This window comes from Jaculus jaculus, chromosome 20 (genome assembly GCF_020740685.1).
Source record: "Jaculus jaculus isolate mJacJac1 chromosome 20, mJacJac1.mat.Y.cur, whole genome shotgun sequence".
Classification (NCBI taxonomy): Eukaryota; Metazoa; Chordata; class Mammalia; order Rodentia; family Dipodidae; genus Jaculus; species Jaculus jaculus.
Window position 1 is genome coordinate 12,629,954 of NC_059121.1, and position 17,273 is coordinate 12,647,226.

At 40.9% G+C, this 17,273-nt stretch overlaps 1 protein-coding gene across 3 annotated transcripts in view; it reads left to right on the forward strand.

The window, feature by feature from the left end:
* The window catches only part of Adamts6 (ADAM metallopeptidase with thrombospondin type 1 motif 6), a 278,164-nt gene that overhangs the window by 249,949 nt on the left and 10,942 nt on the right, over window positions 1-17,273 (forward strand). For all 3 annotated transcript variants that reach the window (XM_045138994.1, XM_045138995.1, XM_045138997.1), the window contains 2 exons: window positions 8,403-8,579; window positions 14,293-14,449. In XM_045138994.1, the coding sequence (XP_044994929.1) occupies window positions 8,403-8,579; window positions 14,293-14,449 (334 nt within the window). The remainder of the gene's footprint in view (window positions 1-8,402; window positions 8,580-14,292; window positions 14,450-17,273) is intronic.

The following is a 17,273-nucleotide window of genomic DNA, read 5'->3' on the forward strand; positions in this document are numbered from 1 at the left end:
ACCATTTAGTGAGAACTTGGTCTAACCCCAAAATATTAAGGTTCCTTCCTTCCTTTCTTCCTTCCTTTTTTAAAAGTTTTATTTATTTATTAGAGAGAGAGCAAGAGGCAGATATATATAGAGAGAAAGAATAGGCACGCCAGGGCCTCAAGCCACTGCAAAGGAACTCCAGACACATGTGCCACCTTTAGCATATGGCTTACACAGGTACTGGGGAATAGAACCTAGGTCCACTGGTTTTGCAGGCAAGCGCCTTAACTGCTAAGCCATCTCTCCAGCCATCCTTCCTTTTTTTGATTGAAAGTTTTGCTGTGTAGCCCAGGCTGGCCACGAATTTACAGTCCTCTTGACTCAACCTCTTACAAGCATGCACCACCACACCTAGTTTCTAACCTTCACAAGTAAGAGCCAAATTGTTTTCCCTGGTGTGGTTTCAAATATTTTGTCTACAAAATGTGTTTTTGTTCCTCCTCAATAATGGAATATTAAGTTGAAGTACAAATGTGTGTCAAAAATGTCTCCTATGTACCATTGAAATGAAAAGGAAGAAAAACAAGTGGTCTGGTCAGATTTTAAGTGCATATAAGTTCCATGTAACTGAGAGAGGAACCAATAAACACTTAGCTGCAATAAGAAGAAACAGAAATAATCTAGTCAAGAGTGTGTTATCTGGAATGCCTTCCATCCTCCTGCTTAGTGGTTTGTTATGAGGAAGAGTGCAATTTTGATTTTTATAACTAATTTTTGGTACATAGAGTTTTATTGCTGAACTAAGTATTTAAATTTCCAATGATTATCAAAAGATTTTATGACATATCCAAAAAGTATTTCTCTCTCTATCTGCCTCTCAAATAAATAAATAATAAATTAAATAAAAACTAAAATTTTTATTTATTTATTTATTTATTTATTTATTTATTTATTTATTTGAGAGCGACAAACACAGAGAGAAAGACAGATAGAGGGAGGGAGAGAGAATGGGCGCGCCAGGGCCTCCAGCCTCTGCAAACGAACTCCAGACACGTGCGCCCCCTTGTGCATCTGGCTAAGTGGGACCTGGGGAACCGAGCCTCGAACCGGGGTCCTTAGGCTTCACAGGCAAGCGCTTAACCGTTAAACCATCTCTCCAGCCCAAAACTAAAATTTTTAAAAGGCTAGAGAGATGGCTTAGTGGCTAATTCACTTCCTTGCAAAGCCAAAGGACGTAGGTTTGATTCCCCAGGACCCACATGCAGCCAGAGGCACAAGGTGGTACATGTGTCTGGAGGTCGTTTGCAGCAGCTGGAGATCCTGGTATGCCCATTCTCTATCTTTCTATCTGCCTCTCTCCCCACTCTCTTTCTTTCTCTCACACACAAATTAATTAATTACAAAAAGTGTGCAAATGCTATTTATATTGATAAAGCTGAGAGTTTAGGTCTGGAGAATGTGCTGAAGCGTTCATGTTAGGAATCATATGTAATCATGGCTATGTCGTACTTCTCCTGCATTCTTCTTAGATAATGCAAAACAGACTGTCAGATGGACAGACAGGTTTATGAGCAGGGCAAAAGGGGACCATAATGTAACTCAGGCTAGGGAAAGCATCCGAAACCAAAGTGAAAACAAACTAAGGATGCTGAGCACTTCTAAGACAGGACCTTGCTGGACAGCTCTTACACATGAACCTGTTCAAAGCATCCCTCTGCCTTTATTAGTTTTTTAGAAGTAACTCTTAAAAATCGGTAATCTCCCTCAAAAAGCACAATATTTATAGAGACCAGCGTCAAGTCTGGCTATAGACTTGCTTTATTTGTGGCTAGCCTCTTGGGCTCAGGCCCAGTATACTCATTGAATAAGAATGTGTGATCACTGCTAGGTCTTTTGGCTAAGAGCACGTGGAATAAGAATGTGGCAGAAATACACAGTAGTGACCGCTTACCCTCAGCGACCCTCATAGACTGCTTAAAGCCACCTATAAAACTGAACCTCACATATATTATATTTCATCCTAAACAGACATGCTATAATAAGGTTTAATTTGTAAATTAGGCAAAGTAAGAAACTAACAACAGTAATTAATAACAAAATGGAACAATTCAACAATATACTGTAATCAGTTATATGAATATCATTTTCTGTCTTTTATAGGGCCTGAGCCAGAGAATTGAGATTCCAACTGACTAGATTCAGTTGTCTACTTCCTTGGAAATAAGAGAAAAGTCATTTTAAAAATATTTTATTTATTTATTTACTTATTTATTTATTGGAGAGAGAGAGAGAGAGAGAGAGGCAGATACAGAGAGAGAATGGATGCAGTAGAACCTGAAACCACTGCAAATAAACTCTAGATGCATGTGCCACATCGTGCATCTAGCTTACGTGGGTTTTGGGGAATCGAACCTGGGTTCTTAGGGTTTGCAGGCAAATGCTTTATCTGCTAAGCCATGTCTCCAACCTGAAGAGTCATTTTTAACAAAATGAATATTTTTCCAGTTTGAGCAAACTAGAAAGGCTCACCAGCCCTCCTCAAAAGGCTGAGATTTATATGAGGGATGAATCACATGGAATATAAAGTTAGAAGTATACTATGTAAAATCACTCCACCGTGAGCCCTAGTTGAGCAGAGTTATGATTCTGGGTTTTGGATTCTGTGGCATCCTCCTGGCATGGGGGTGGAACAGGAGTTTGAGGACTCTTTTCCCTATGTTTTTGTTCTCAGCACAAAGAGGACTGCCTGTAGGAAACTGCTTTGGAAAAAAAAAAAGCAGCTTAGAAGGGCAAAGGCTTGGATTTAAGAAGAAGCAATTTGAGATTTCTTTAAATTCCTGATTTTAAAGGGACCCATTACATCTCTTTTAGAATATCATCTGTTCTTTATGACATCTGACTTTACCATATGCCCTGAAGTATTGCCACAATGTGCTAAGTTATTTTGTCATTCCATGTGTGCCCTGGGCACTCCTTTTGCACTTTTCTGAGGTCATGTCCATTGAGCACCCTTTTCCAGGAAAGCCCCTTGGGTCACAATGGAAGACTTGCTGTGGAGGGAGTCCTTGCTCCTTGACCAACCTCTTCCACCCTGCCAGAACCATGCCATTGTCTTCACCTGCAGATGCAGCTTCTCCAGTAATCTTTACTCCACTTTTTAGTCCAAACCTAGTATTGGCTCTGTAGCCATACCTTACTTGGTGTCACTTATTTCAAGTGCTTCCCTCCTGCAGTGTTTATATGGCTCAGTGCTTTTGTGGTCACCCAGAACATGTGTTTGGTTCCTGTCATCTAGCCCCAAATTTAATGCCTTTCTGTTTTAACTAAGTACTTACCATACACTGTGACCATGATCTTTGCAATTTGGAACACTGCAGAAAAGCTAACACAAAAATCTTTTTCCTCCATGTTTTCATAGATAGAAGATATGTTCCTACTGTAGATATTAGCAGCAGTGTGGATTTGTGTTGCATTTAAGTTGAAAACTTTTTTAAAATTTTATTTTATTTGTAAGCAAAGAGAGAGAGATAGAGAGAAGAAAAACAGACAGAGAGAGAATGGGTGCACCAGGGCCTTCAGCCACTGCAAACTCCAGACACTTGCGCCCCCTTGTGCATCTGGCTTATGTGGGTCCTGGGGAATTGAACCTGGATCCTGTAGCTTCTCAGGCAAGCGCCTTAACTGCTAAGCCATCTCTCCAGCCCAGAAAATTTTATTTAACTAAAAGAAGGATCATCACAGTTTCTCTCTGTTATATTCAGACTGTTTGCATCGATGGTCTTGCCCCTTGGGGCTATCAATATGTAAAGTTACTTGAATATAATACAGCATTGTGGTGGAAGTGAAGTTGATAAGCAAGGGGTGTTAAACACTGGTGATAGAGGCACAGTGGACTATGGATGTAGCAAGTGAAAGGACAGTCGGTGACCCAGGCAGGACTTGCACAAGGTTTCATCACACTACTCAAAATGATGCATGATTTAAACTCTTACAATTTGTTTATTTCTAGAATTTTCATGTAATATTTTCAGACTCCAAAACTATGGAAGGCAAAACCACAGGCAAAGCAGAAACTACTATAGCTCTCTACCATTCCTTAATTTGAGACTCCTGTTAACCATCTCTACCTCTGTTGCTGCAGAACAAAATATCCTTGGCTTATTTTGGGGTGTGATTTTCTAAAGTGATGTCATGGCATGATTAGCCTTGTACGTAACTGTGCATTGTCCTGCAGATGGTTTCTGTCTTATGTGGGGCAGTGTGCATGGTATATGTGACATTGGATGTACTGTATGCTCATGAGTATGCAGATGCCTAGATCCCGTGTACTCATGTGAAGATGCCAGAGGAGAACACGGGGTGTCCTCCTTTTTAGCTCATCTCTCCATATGTTTCCTTGAGACAGAGTCTGTCTCTGAATCTGAAGCTGCTCTTTTGGTGAGCCTTGGTGATTCTCCAGTTTCTATGCCCAACATAACTGCACACATGGGTCCTGGGGGCCCAAGCTCAGACAATCCAAACCCTCAGGCCATCATGCTTTCATGGAAGCCCTGAGCCCGCCCACAGCCCTGGTTTTTGCCTGCTGACACTTGGCTCATCTGGCCTTACCTGTACTTCCCAGTGCTTCAGTTTTCTTGCCTGCAAAGCAGAAAAATAGAGCTTATCTCCTGGTGAGAATTAAATAGAGCAGTGTATGCAAAGGACTTAGAACACTACCTGATAATAAATATTGGTGCTACTTTCTTTTCTTCTTATCAATTGCATTTGTTTTGGCCTCGTTTTACTTCCTGAGAATGCCTCAGACACAGATCAATACATGGTCTGCCTGCTTGAGTAAGCAGGACATAGCATATGCTCTTTGGAAAGGATGCTAGTTATTACTATGCTTATAAAATAATAGCAAAACCTTCTTGCTACATGGAAAATATATTATGATCAGCAAAAGATATATGTCTGCTTTGCACTGGAGAGATGGCTCAGTGCTTGTTTCCAAATACTACCAGCCAGAGTTTGATTCCCTGGTAAGTAAAGTCCATGGAAAATCAATGGACAAGGTAGCATGTGCATCTGGAGTTGGTTTGCAATGACTAAAGGCTCTGCTAAGCCCATATTCATTCATTCTTTCTCTCTCTCACACACAAATACCTACAAATATTTTAAGAATACATTTATATGTTTTAAATATGAAGAGAGCAAAATACCTCATGTGCATTTTTTTCATTCTTTGCTTCTACATAAGAATGAAAGAGAACCTCAGAACCCCATGATTGAGTCTGCATACATCTTACGTATTCTTATTCTGCCCAATTCCCTAAAGTCTCCTGTCCTCTTACATTGTGCCTCAGCTCATTTTCATGATAATTAACATCTAATGTGTGTTATTTTGAATTTGTTTTCCCCAGTGCCAAGAACAGGCTATGGATACAATAATAACTGGGGTGATAGCGTGGTGGATAAGGGGTTTGCAAGGCAAGTATGAGGAATTCAGATCTCCAGTATACAAGTAAAAGCATGACAGGGTGGCGAACCAGGGAAGTCAAAGAAAGACTGTCCCCAGGGTTAGCTAATCTAGCAGATTACATAAACTCTATGCCAGTGAAAGGTCCTGTCTCAATACAAAGTAAGGCAAGGAGCAAAAGAGGAAGACATCCAAACATCAACCTCTGCCCTCCACATGTGCATATGCCCAGTCACATACGTACACACAATGTGATAGAAGGGTGAATGCGCAGACCCTGAAGAATGAGCAGTCAAAGGCCTAACGATTCAGTTCTATCTCCGCCACTTGCTGCTTATCAAACTTCGTTAAGTCACTTAAGCTTTTCTCATCTTTAATCATTTTCAAAAACTTGCTTATTTGAAAATATTTTGCAACTCTGATTAAAGTGGTAATATTAATATACATACATATATATATATATATATATATATATATATATATATATATATATATGTTTTACGAGGTAGGGTCTCACTTTAGCTCAGGCTGACCTGGAATTCTCTATGCAGTCTCAGGGTGGCCTCGAACTCACAGTGATCCTCCTACCCCTGCCTCCCAAGTGCTGGGATTAAAGGCGTGCGCCACCTCGCCCGGCTTATTACTGATAATATTGAGCAGTAAGAAGGTTCTAGAAATCCTCTAAGGCTTTGGGTCAGATGATAGAAGAGACTGGATATAAAATGAAGAGAGCTAGACACAAGCAGGGCAGCCTCAAGAGACTTGGATCACATCACTTGGATTCACACTATAGAAATTACTCCACGTCTTCCTTGGTTTGCTGACTATGAAGTGATGAAACTCCTGTGGGGATGAAACTAGATGAGATATGTAAAGTATGTAGCACAAGGTGCAACAGTAGGGAACAGTAAGAGTTAGCACCGAGATGGTTCTCAATTTAATAGCTGTATAATTTTCCATTACTTTGTTTCCTCGTTGTAAGAGTGGAACAATAATTGTCAGTTCATGGTGTTTTGAAAGGACCCTATAAACTGTACACCTCGCCCTGCATTTAGTTATCACATATTGCTTCTTCAAAGATGGCTGCGGTTGGGTGTGGCTACCCTTAGTAGTAGCAGAACGAGAAGCAGTGGCAGTGTTAACTCTGCCTGGCACAGGGATAACACCAGACTCTTGCAAATAGTTAGTGTGGCAGAGAATAACAAGAAATGACCCTGAAGAGGCATAGAGACCCTTACTATCGTTGTGTAATAAACCTGACTAAAATTTTAAATTTTATCTGAAGAGCAGTAGTAATACAATAAAGGATTGTTCCAAAGGCAGGGGACAATATGATCAGATTTGTGTCATAGGAAGTTTCTTCTGAAATTCAGAACATATACTGTCGTAAGGCAGCAGCAAGAACAGGAGAGGTCTTTCATAGTAACATTTCATGTGGGAAATGATGTTTGTCTCAAATATTTTTTGTTATAGTGGCAATGAAGAGAAATCAACAGATGTGAGATATTTGGGAATGGGAGTAATGAATTAGGCAGCATCAGGCTAGAAGGGTATCAGATTAAAAGAGATAACAGGGGTCAGGAATTGTCTCCTGATTTTTAACTACCTAACTTTTGCCTCTTCCAGTACTATCTTGGAAAGCCATGTTATCCTGTAAAAGGCATCTGTTTTCTAATATGGAGGAAATGCACTGTTGTGGCATTCTTTGACAAGATTTATAGAATCCTTGGTTTTCACCTGAAAAAAGTCAATAGTTTTCTCCCTTTCTAGACTATTTACCAGGATCAAAGACTACCCTAATAAAAAGATATGTATGAGCAATAGGGATATAGCTCAGTAGTAGAGCAGAGTATGTGTCCTGGGTCCTGGGTTTTATTCCCAGCACTGAAACAAGTGTTTACAGGGTTTACTAAGCTATCTCCATCATCAGGTAAAGCAAAATCATTATCTTTCCAGATAGAGGAAAGCATGTAATTAGGGGCTTCCTGGGAAAGGGTATTTGTATTGTGTGCTGTGTGTGTGCACAAAGGAGTTTATGATGAGGTAGATGAGAAGAGATGCAGCAGATCACTATACACCGCAGGCCAGCAGTGATGGGTACCTGAGAGTTAGGTGTTCTTCATGTGCTCTTACAGCATATGACATTGGCCTTGTGTTCACATGTCTGTCTCTCCTTGAGCAGAGGGACTCTCATTTTCTTTTATGTACCCCCCAATTTCATGTAGTACCTGGAGGACACCAAAAAATGAATTTTGAATGAAAGATACAGATAGAGCTTCGAAGTGTGGGTAAAGCCCTCAATTGACAGATGTGAAGTAGAAAATTTTAAGGTTCAGTTGTGTAGAAAAAGCTGGAGGACTTCATTTAACCAACACGTTAAAAAGGTGCCTCAGAGAAATGCCTGGAGGTGAGGTAACTAGTAGCGTTGATGACACAGGACGAAGCACCTTGTTCTCAGTCTAGAACAGACACAAGGTTCTGAAGCTTGTAATTCCTGGACTAGGAGAAGCCCAGATGTGCTCTGGGCAGAAACCTTCACCGGTGACATGGCTTCTTAACTGCACAACGAACATCGTCGGTCCACTGTACCCCAGCCGTTCCCGTCATCTACTGACAACATAAAGTACCTTTCAGAAGACTGAACCCAGCAAGTAGGAATCCACATTCCAAAAATTAGCAGAATCTAATCACCACTGAATGAGGCTGAGGATAGTGTGGAATACAGTAAAAGAAGAAAATAAGTTAGCCAAGAAAGCAAACATTGAATTTACTTCTTAAAGACCTTAGGGAAAAGATGAAAGTATTTCCTGCTTTGAGACTTTTAAGGAATTCCATATCTCAGATATTTTCCTCAGAATTTAATGTATATGTAAATTATATTCATATGCACATTTACTTCAAGAAAGCCTTTCCTCAAATTTCCTCATCTTTAAATTGTTGTTATCCATTAATATTTATTTTATTTTATTTCCAGTGTACTCCAAAATGTGGTGCAGGATTCAAACATCGGCTTGTTCTGTGTAAGAGCAGTGACCTTTCCAAGACCTTCCCAGCTGCACAGTGTCCAGAGGACGGGAAACCTCCAGCTCGCAGCCGCTGCAGCTTGGGCCGCTGCCCTCCTCCGCGCTGGGTCACAGGAGACTGGGGCCAGGTAAGAGAGCTGCACTGAGGGCTCCTGTGGAGTCTTGAAATGCAAACCTGTGCTTTCTGATCTGGTCACTATGAAAGTCTGACAGGAAGAATTAACACTTGGAAACCTTAAATATGATATCTACCTGTGAGACTGTGCATGTGGACATACATACACTTAGCCATATTTCTCTCACAATTAGGTATATCCCATTTTATTATTATTATTATTATTATTATTATTATTATTATTATTGCTATTATTATTTGGGGCTGAAAATATTTTTCTTTATTTACTTGAGAGAGAATGGGGGTGGCAGGGCCTCTTTTTCTTTTTAACACTTTATTTATTTGACAGAGAAAGAGAGAGAAGGGTGTATACAACGGCCTCCAGCCACTGCAAACAAATTCCAGATGCATGCACCACCTTGTGCATCTGGTTTATGTGGGTCCTGGAGAATGAAACCTGGGTCTTTGACTTTGCAGGCAAGCACCTTAACTGCTAAGCCATCCTGTGGCCCAAGGCTTCTTTTTCACAAAACTCCAGATGCATGTACCACTCAGTGCATCTGGCTTTACATGGGTACTGGAAATTCAATACCAGACCAGTAGGTTTTGCAAGCAAAAGCCCTTAACCACTAAGACATCTTTCCAGCCCCATTATGGTTTTTGAGACAGGGTCTCATTATGTAATCCGGGTTGGGTTTGAACTCACAATACTCCTGCCTCAGCCTCCCAAGTACTTGGACAATAGGCATACAACCACCATGTCAAATGTCTCAATTTTATCTCATCTTAGAGTCTGTTATTTTAAGTTTAAAGTAAGAGAGAGAGACTCAGTCAACAGAGATTATGAAAACTTTGATGCTTGTCTCAGGTCTCTCAACTAATTCAAGATAACTCAACACCAGTATCTTGATTAATTCTTTCTTGCCTAATAGAAAAATTTCTGTGACCTCCATTAGTTTATTAATATGACTGATAATATTAGAAATATTATTAATACTTATACTTCAAATGATTTTTTCTGATGGTTACTGTGAATTAGAAGACAAATATATAGAACTTTGGTTATATATTAGACTCATTTTCATTTATGCTCCAATTCCCATTTTTTCTTTTATACTGGAAATTTGTATTGACATGCTATATGAGCCATGGTAAATCGTACAAAAACAGGAAAACAATAACAACAAGTAGCAATTCCTATACTAATTAGCTAGATTTAGTAATTCTATAATATATGCATATAAATTTCAGAAGGTCAGATTGCTCATGATAAATGAATACAACTTTAACTTTTTAAACTTTTTATTTATAACCTGTATTCATATATGTAATGAAATGTACTGTGTCATAATCCCCTTCTACAACCCTACCTTGTCTTCCCCATTCCATGTGCCCCTGCCCACTAAGCCCCTCCTCCTTCCCAACTAGCCGTCTTCTATCTTGTGTCATCTTTTTTTATTTGACCTCAGATTATGCAAGTCTTGTGGAGGTAGCCTCAGCCACTGTATGCTGCATGAATGTAATGGCCACTTTGCCTGGAAGACAGCATTCCAAAGCACTCCGCTCTATCTTTTGGCTAATTTTGGAGTAATTAGAAGGTGATGTGGACATACAATATCCATGAGTAATTAGAAGGTGATGTGGATGTACTACATCCATGTTAATTAGAGGGTGATGTGGACATACTACATCCATGAATAATTAGAGGGTGACATGGACAAACTAAATCCATAAGTAATTAGAGGGTGATGTGGATGAGTAATTAGAGGGTGATGTGGACGTACTACATCCACAAGTAACTAGAGGGCCATATGGATGTACTACATCCAGGAGTAACTAGAGGGCCACGTGGACATACTACATCCAGGAGTAACTAGAGGGCCACGTGGACGTACTACATCCACGAGTAACTAGAGGGCCACGTGGATGTACTACATCCACGAGTAACTAGAGGGCCACGTGGATGTACTACATCCAGGAGAAATTAGAGGGCCACGTGGACGTACTACATCCATGAGTAACTAGAAGGCCACGTGGACGTACTACATCTAAGAGTAACTAGAGGGCCACATGGACGTACTACATCCAAAGTAACTAGAGGGCCACGTGGACATACTACATCCACGAGTAACTAGAAGGCCACGTGGACGTACTACATCTAAGAGTAACTAGAGGGCCACGTGGATGTACTACATCCAAAGTAACTAGAGGGCCACGTGGACATACTACATCCACGAGTAACTAGAGGGCCACGTGGACGTACTACATCCACGAGTAACTAGAGGGTCACATGGATGTACTACATCCAGGAGTAACTAGAGGGCCATGTGGACATACTACATCCATGAGTAATTAGAGGGCCACGTGGACGTACTACATCCAGGAGTAACTAGAGGGCCACGTGGACGTACTACATCCATGAGTAACTAGAGGGCCACGTGGACATACTACATCCATGAGTAATTAGAGGGCCACGTGGATGTACTACATCCAGGAGTAACTAGAGGGCCACGTGGATGTACTACATCCATGAGTAACTAGAGGGCCACGTGGACATACTACATCCATGAGTAATTAGAGGGCCATGTGGATGTACTACATCCATGAGTAACTAGAGGGCCACGTGGACGTACTACATCCATGAGTAACTAGAGGGACACGTGGACATACTACATCCATGAGTAATTAGAGGGCCACGTGGATGTACTACATCCAGGAGTAACTAGAGGGCCACGTGGACATACTACATCCAGGAGTAACTAGAGGGCCACATGAATGTACTACATCCACGAGTAATTAGAGGGCCACGTGGACGTACTACATCCATGAGTAACTAGAGGGCCACGTGGACATACTACATCCATGAGTAATTAGAGGGCCACGTGGATGTACTACATCCAGGAGTAACTAGAGGGCCACGTGGACGTACTACATCCAGGAGTAACTAGAGGGCCACGTGGACGTACTACATCCAGGAGTGACTAGAGGGCCACGTGGACGTGCTACATCCAGGAGTGACTAGAGGGCCACGTGGACGTGCTACATCCAGGAGTAACTAGAGAGCCACGTGGATGTACTACATCCAGGAGTAACTAGAGAGCCACGTGGATGTACTACATCCAGGAGTAACTAGAGGGCCACCTGGACGTGCTACATCCAGGTGTAACTAGAGGGCCACGTGGATGTGCTACATCCATGAGTAACTAGAGGGCCATGTGGACATGCTACATCCAGGAGTAACTAGAGGGCCCCGTGGACGTGCTACATCCACGAGTAACTAGAGGGCCACGTGGATGTGCTACATCCACGAGTAACTAGAGGGCCCCGTGGACGTACTACATCCAGAAGTAATTAGAGGGGCACGTGGACATACTACATCCATGAGTAACTAGAGGGCCACGTGGATGTACTACATCCAGGAGTAACTAGAGGGCCATGTGGACGTACTACATCCACGAGTAATTAGAGGGCCACGTGGATGTACTACATCCACGAGTAATTAGAGGGCCACGTGGACATACTACATCCAGGAGTAACTAGAGAGCCATGTGGACATACTACATCGATTTAGCCAACCAACAGTGGTGTGTTCTCCCCTAGGGCTTTTGACCTTCATGGCTTGTGACTAAGTTTTCAGTGTTAGGCATGAATTCTTTCCCATGGAATGGGCCTCACATCCAGTCAGAGAGCAGTTGGTTTCCCCCATCACAGGTGTGCCACCATTTCACCAGTTAGCATATTTTGCCTGTCTGACCAGCCTTGTAGCTTGCAGGGCCCACTGCTGGTTAAGCTCACTAATGACTTTTCTCCCCAAACAGGCAACATAGTACTTTCCAGCATGGTGACAGTCAACAGGGAGGAGGCTTTCAATGTGGTTTCTTAGTGTCCTGCAGCCAAAGCATGTGGTGTCTTCTGTGATGAGACTTTACCATTTAGCTCTCATGGGTAACCAAGAACCTTGGCAGTAGGCTGTGAATACAGTTTTAATCTGTCAATTAAATTTTATTTGAAAGAAATCCAAATTTTGACATTTTTGCATAGAAGGGAAATTAAGTATTGTTCTTCTAAATGTCAAAAAAGAAGTCTATTAAGTTACATTAAAAAAATAGTCCCATAGCTGTGCATAGTTAGACATGCTTGTTATCCAGGCACTTGGGAAACTAAAGCAGAAGGCTGGCAAGTTCAAGGCCAGCCTAGGCTACATAGAAAGACTACATTTTCAGTGGTAGTACTAACAATACTACCACAGAAGGTAAATTTCTAGTCAGCAATGTACTTGTGCTATGGTTTCAGAATTAGCCTTGTAAGGCTGGAGAGGTGGCTTAACAGTTAAGGTATTCACCTGCAAAGCCTAAGGACCTAGGGTTTAGTTCCCCAGTACCCATGTAAGCATGCACAAGATAGCACATGCATTTGGAGTTCATTTGCAGTGACTAGAGGCCCTAGCATGTCCATTCTCTCTCTCTCTCTCTCTCTCTCTCTCTCTCTCTCTCTCTCTCTCTCTCTCTTGCAAATAAATTAATAAAATATTTTTAAAAATTAGCTCCCCAAAAGACAAAAAGTTATTAGCCTTATAGCTAGTCACTTTATAATGCCTAAGACAAAAATAAATTATAAAAGCACATAACTATGCCAATATGATTTTTTTTTTCTGACCAAAATTCAGTGTTGGTGGATACACAGCAGTACCTATGCATCTTCATTGTTTTGTTGGAAGAGGGCAACGATTTTCAGTCACCATTAATGTCAATAAATACACTGGTCCTGTGTTAAGCCATGTGGATAGAAGTGTGGTCATAAAATAATTAAAGCTTTGTATCTCTAAGGAAGCATTTGGTTTACTTTCAAAATATTCAAGTGGAATATAGCCTGATAGATTTAAGTATTGCATTCAGTTGCCAAAAGAATGTTTCACTGGGGCTGGAAAAATAGGTTAGTGGTTAAGGTGCTTGTCTGAAAAGCCAAAGGACCTAAATTCAATTCCCCAGGAACCACATAAGCCAGTTGCACAAAGGAGTGCTCACATCTGGAGTTAGATGACAGGGCCTGGAGGCTCTGGCACACCCATTCTCTTGCTCTCTCTCTCTCTCTCTCTATCTATCTATCTCTCAAATAAATAAAGAAAAATAAGAAAAAGAATGCTTCACTGTACAAACATTAGGAATACCTAATGAATCTGCATGATCATACTGTCGTAGCTCTTATATTAAATCAGGTAGTTATTATCGTCCTAAAATATGTCTTTTTTCCATGCACTGTTGTTTTTTGTTTGTTTGTTTTGTTTTGTTTTTGTTTTACCAAGGTAGGGTCTCTCTGTAGCCCACGCTGACCTGGAATTCACTATGGAGTCTCAGGGGGCCCTCAAACTCATTGCTGTCCTCCTACCTCTGCTTCCCAAATGCTGGGATTAAAGGTGTGTGCCAGCACACCCGGCACCCCTACACTATTGTTAAAGGTCATTGGAAATGATTTTCTTTTGCATGTACATGTATGTATTGTGTGTGTGCCTATGTGAATCCACGTTTGTATGTGTGTGGATGCACATGTGTGTAGAGGCCAGTAGTCGATGGGTGTCTTCCAGAGTACTGGAAACCCTAGAAGATCTGGAAACAAAGGAATGAGGAGCTGACATATGCAAAGACAGGGGTGGCGTAGTACTGGGAATAGTATCTGACCTGTGAACAATGTTGAAGTCCATATTTTGTTTCTCTGTCTCTTTGAACCAGTGTTCTGCTCAGTGTGGCCTTGGGCAGCAAATGCGAACAGTGCAATGCCTCTCCTACACTGGCCAAGCGTCTAGTGACTGTCTAGAGGCTGTTCGTCCTCCATCGATGCAGCAGTGTGAGAGCAAATGTGACAGTAGCCCCATCTCCAGCGCCGACGGTGAGTTTCCTGTGGGAAAGAGCCGGTTCCTCTGGCTCCCTCTACTGCCCCCAGGATGTGAAAAGCCCACAGACGCAGTTAGGGGCTAGTTCAGAGCATTTGTAAAGCTGTGCGTGTGTGTGTGTGTGTGTGTGTGTGTGTGTGTGTGTGTGTGTGTGTGTGTGTGTTGCCTGTAATCAGGAAACTTGTTTCTTCCTGACTCTGTCACAGTTGAACACCGTAAATCTCTCACCCTCTCTGGAGCTATGTTTTTCTACCTATACTGTATGCAGTCATGTCCAGGGTACTTCTGCTTGGTTTACACTAGGACTGTAGTGCTGATGTCTGACAATCCACTGTAAAAGTGTGAACTTTTACCATGCATTGTGGCTCACACCTGTGATGCCAGCACTTGGCAAGTTGAGGCAGGTAGGTTGCTGCAAAGTTGAGGTCAGCCTGGCTACATAGTGAGTTCCAGGCAAAATGAAAACACACAAGCAAATAACAACAGCAACAAAAAGTGAAAATCTTTGTTTCTTTTTCACTAGGACAATAAATTTCAATTATGATGAGGAGTCACTTAATGTCTGTTAAACATATAATGAAAGCGTATATTTAAATTTATTGTGTTTTAAATGCTAATGTTCTCATTGTAGACAACAAAAAAAGACAAAGGTCTTTACACTCTGAAATTTCACTTTCTTTTTCTTATATACTGAGAAATTCCTTTATAAATGGCAGAGGCTAGCCAAAATATGAAATTTCTTCTTTTACTTAAGTAAAAATATTTTCTTTATTCATTTAGGCATTCATTCAAAATGTATTGAATTCTATTATATGTGAAGCACTGTCAGAAAGTGTTAGAAACTGTAGATCAGTAGAGCATGGTTGGGAATTTCCCACTGCTTTGTATAAAGTCAAAGCTGGTTGAATGCATGCTCGTGGATACCACTGGGAGCCGTGGATATAAATGATACAAGACACAGAGCTGCATGACTCTGCTTCTGCAAAAAGTACCATAAATATATAACCAAATAATTTGTTTATTTTTCTGATGAAAATGAGATGCTTATAAACCTGTTCAAAAGATGTCTGTTCCTAACCAGATCTATCTGGCTTGAAGGATGTTTTAGAAATTATGTCACTACTTTAAAGTTTCTTTCATTTCATTTTGAGAGGAGTGGTCATCTTGTATGACAGTGTGAAGAGAGGCCTTGAATCTTTAGCAAAGATCTGTCTTTCCATAATTCCCAACACCACATACTTACTGTAATGCATTTTTCTGGTATTTTGCTTTCTCACAATAGTACTAGCCTTATCCCACATCAATTTAAGAATCACAATTGTAATTTTCAAACTCTGCAGCACTAATGTCATCTACTTTTTTTCCCCTGGAAATCTAGATGTTCCTCTCTTAAGAAGAATTCAGAATTCATGACAAAAAAAATAGCTTCCTTAGAAAAAAAAATTTTAACTATAAATAAATATATCTGTCTTCCATAAGACTAGCAAACAGCTTTCATTCATGATAAATTATTAGCAACTAGTCTCTTGTGCTTAGGAAGTATGTTTATTTTCAGAATTGGAAGAAGCATGGTTCAGTGGAAAGAGGATATGATCATTACATTAAGCTTCTCTATATGGGGTATTACATTAGACTATAGCTATCCTATTTAATGTCTGTAGAATGCAATTCTGACAACCATTACTGATAAAGAAATTGGTACACAGAGAAGGATGACTAGCCCAAATTAACAAGTTTAGGAAGTAGTAGAGGCAGGATGGCAGGATTTAATTTTGTAGAACCCTAGGGCAAGTCAGTTTCACTGTGTTTACCTGCTTATCTTTTATTATTCTTTTTTTTTTTTTTTTCTGAGAAAGAGTTTTAGAGTTTCACTAGGTTTCCAAGACTGGGCGTGACCTCATGATCCTTCTGCCTCAGTCTCTCAAACTAGGATTACAGAAATATGTCAGCATGCCCTACTAATTTTTTTTAATTTAAAAAGAAAGGCAAGGCCGGAGAGGTGAAGCCTAAGTCAGATGCACAAGGTGGTGCATGCACAAGGGGGTGCAAGTGACTGGAATGCTATTGCCGTGGAGGCCCTGGTATGCCAAGTTTCCCTCTCTCTCCCCACCTCTCTCTCACACATAAAATAAGTAAATAAAAAGAAAGGCAGAATTGCCATGTAACAGTTTATATAAGTGCTAATGGAGGCTCAAATGAACAATTAATGACTTGAACCTTTTGGACCAAGGTAATGTTCAAAACCATTGTGGTCTGTGAGCCAGCTTAAATGTGTAGGTGGCAAACCCAGGGTACACTTTGACAAAGGGGAATAAACATGACCTGAATCATACATTGTCTTCCACAGAAAGATGGAACAGAGCTCTTAAATAACAATAATGACAAATTGGTGTGGCTTGCAGGGGTGGAGGGATGAGATCAGATCAGAGAGATAGATAAGACATGCTTCTTTAGAAAAGTTGGGAAGAAAGTCTAGTGGTTCTGGAAGGAGGGGTTTCTGGCTCATGAAAGACACTAGGAAAGAATCACCCTTTTCCCAGAAGAATCAGGCTTCTTTGACCCTCAGTGAAAAGCAACTAAAAGGTCAGCTTAGTTGTGTCTCCACAGGGTGAGCTAGAGGAGATCTGAGGACCTAAACTAGTCTTTCAGTTGTATCTCTACGGATGAAACTTGGTAGAATCTTGAGCATTGTTCTACCTACCAAGTTTTAGATAACAGTAGCCCCTCCCCCTACTCAACACTTTATTATAAGAATCATTTTTACAAGTTTACAGTATACAGCAAAGTTGAAAGAATCTCTCCATGAACACCCACCGTCTA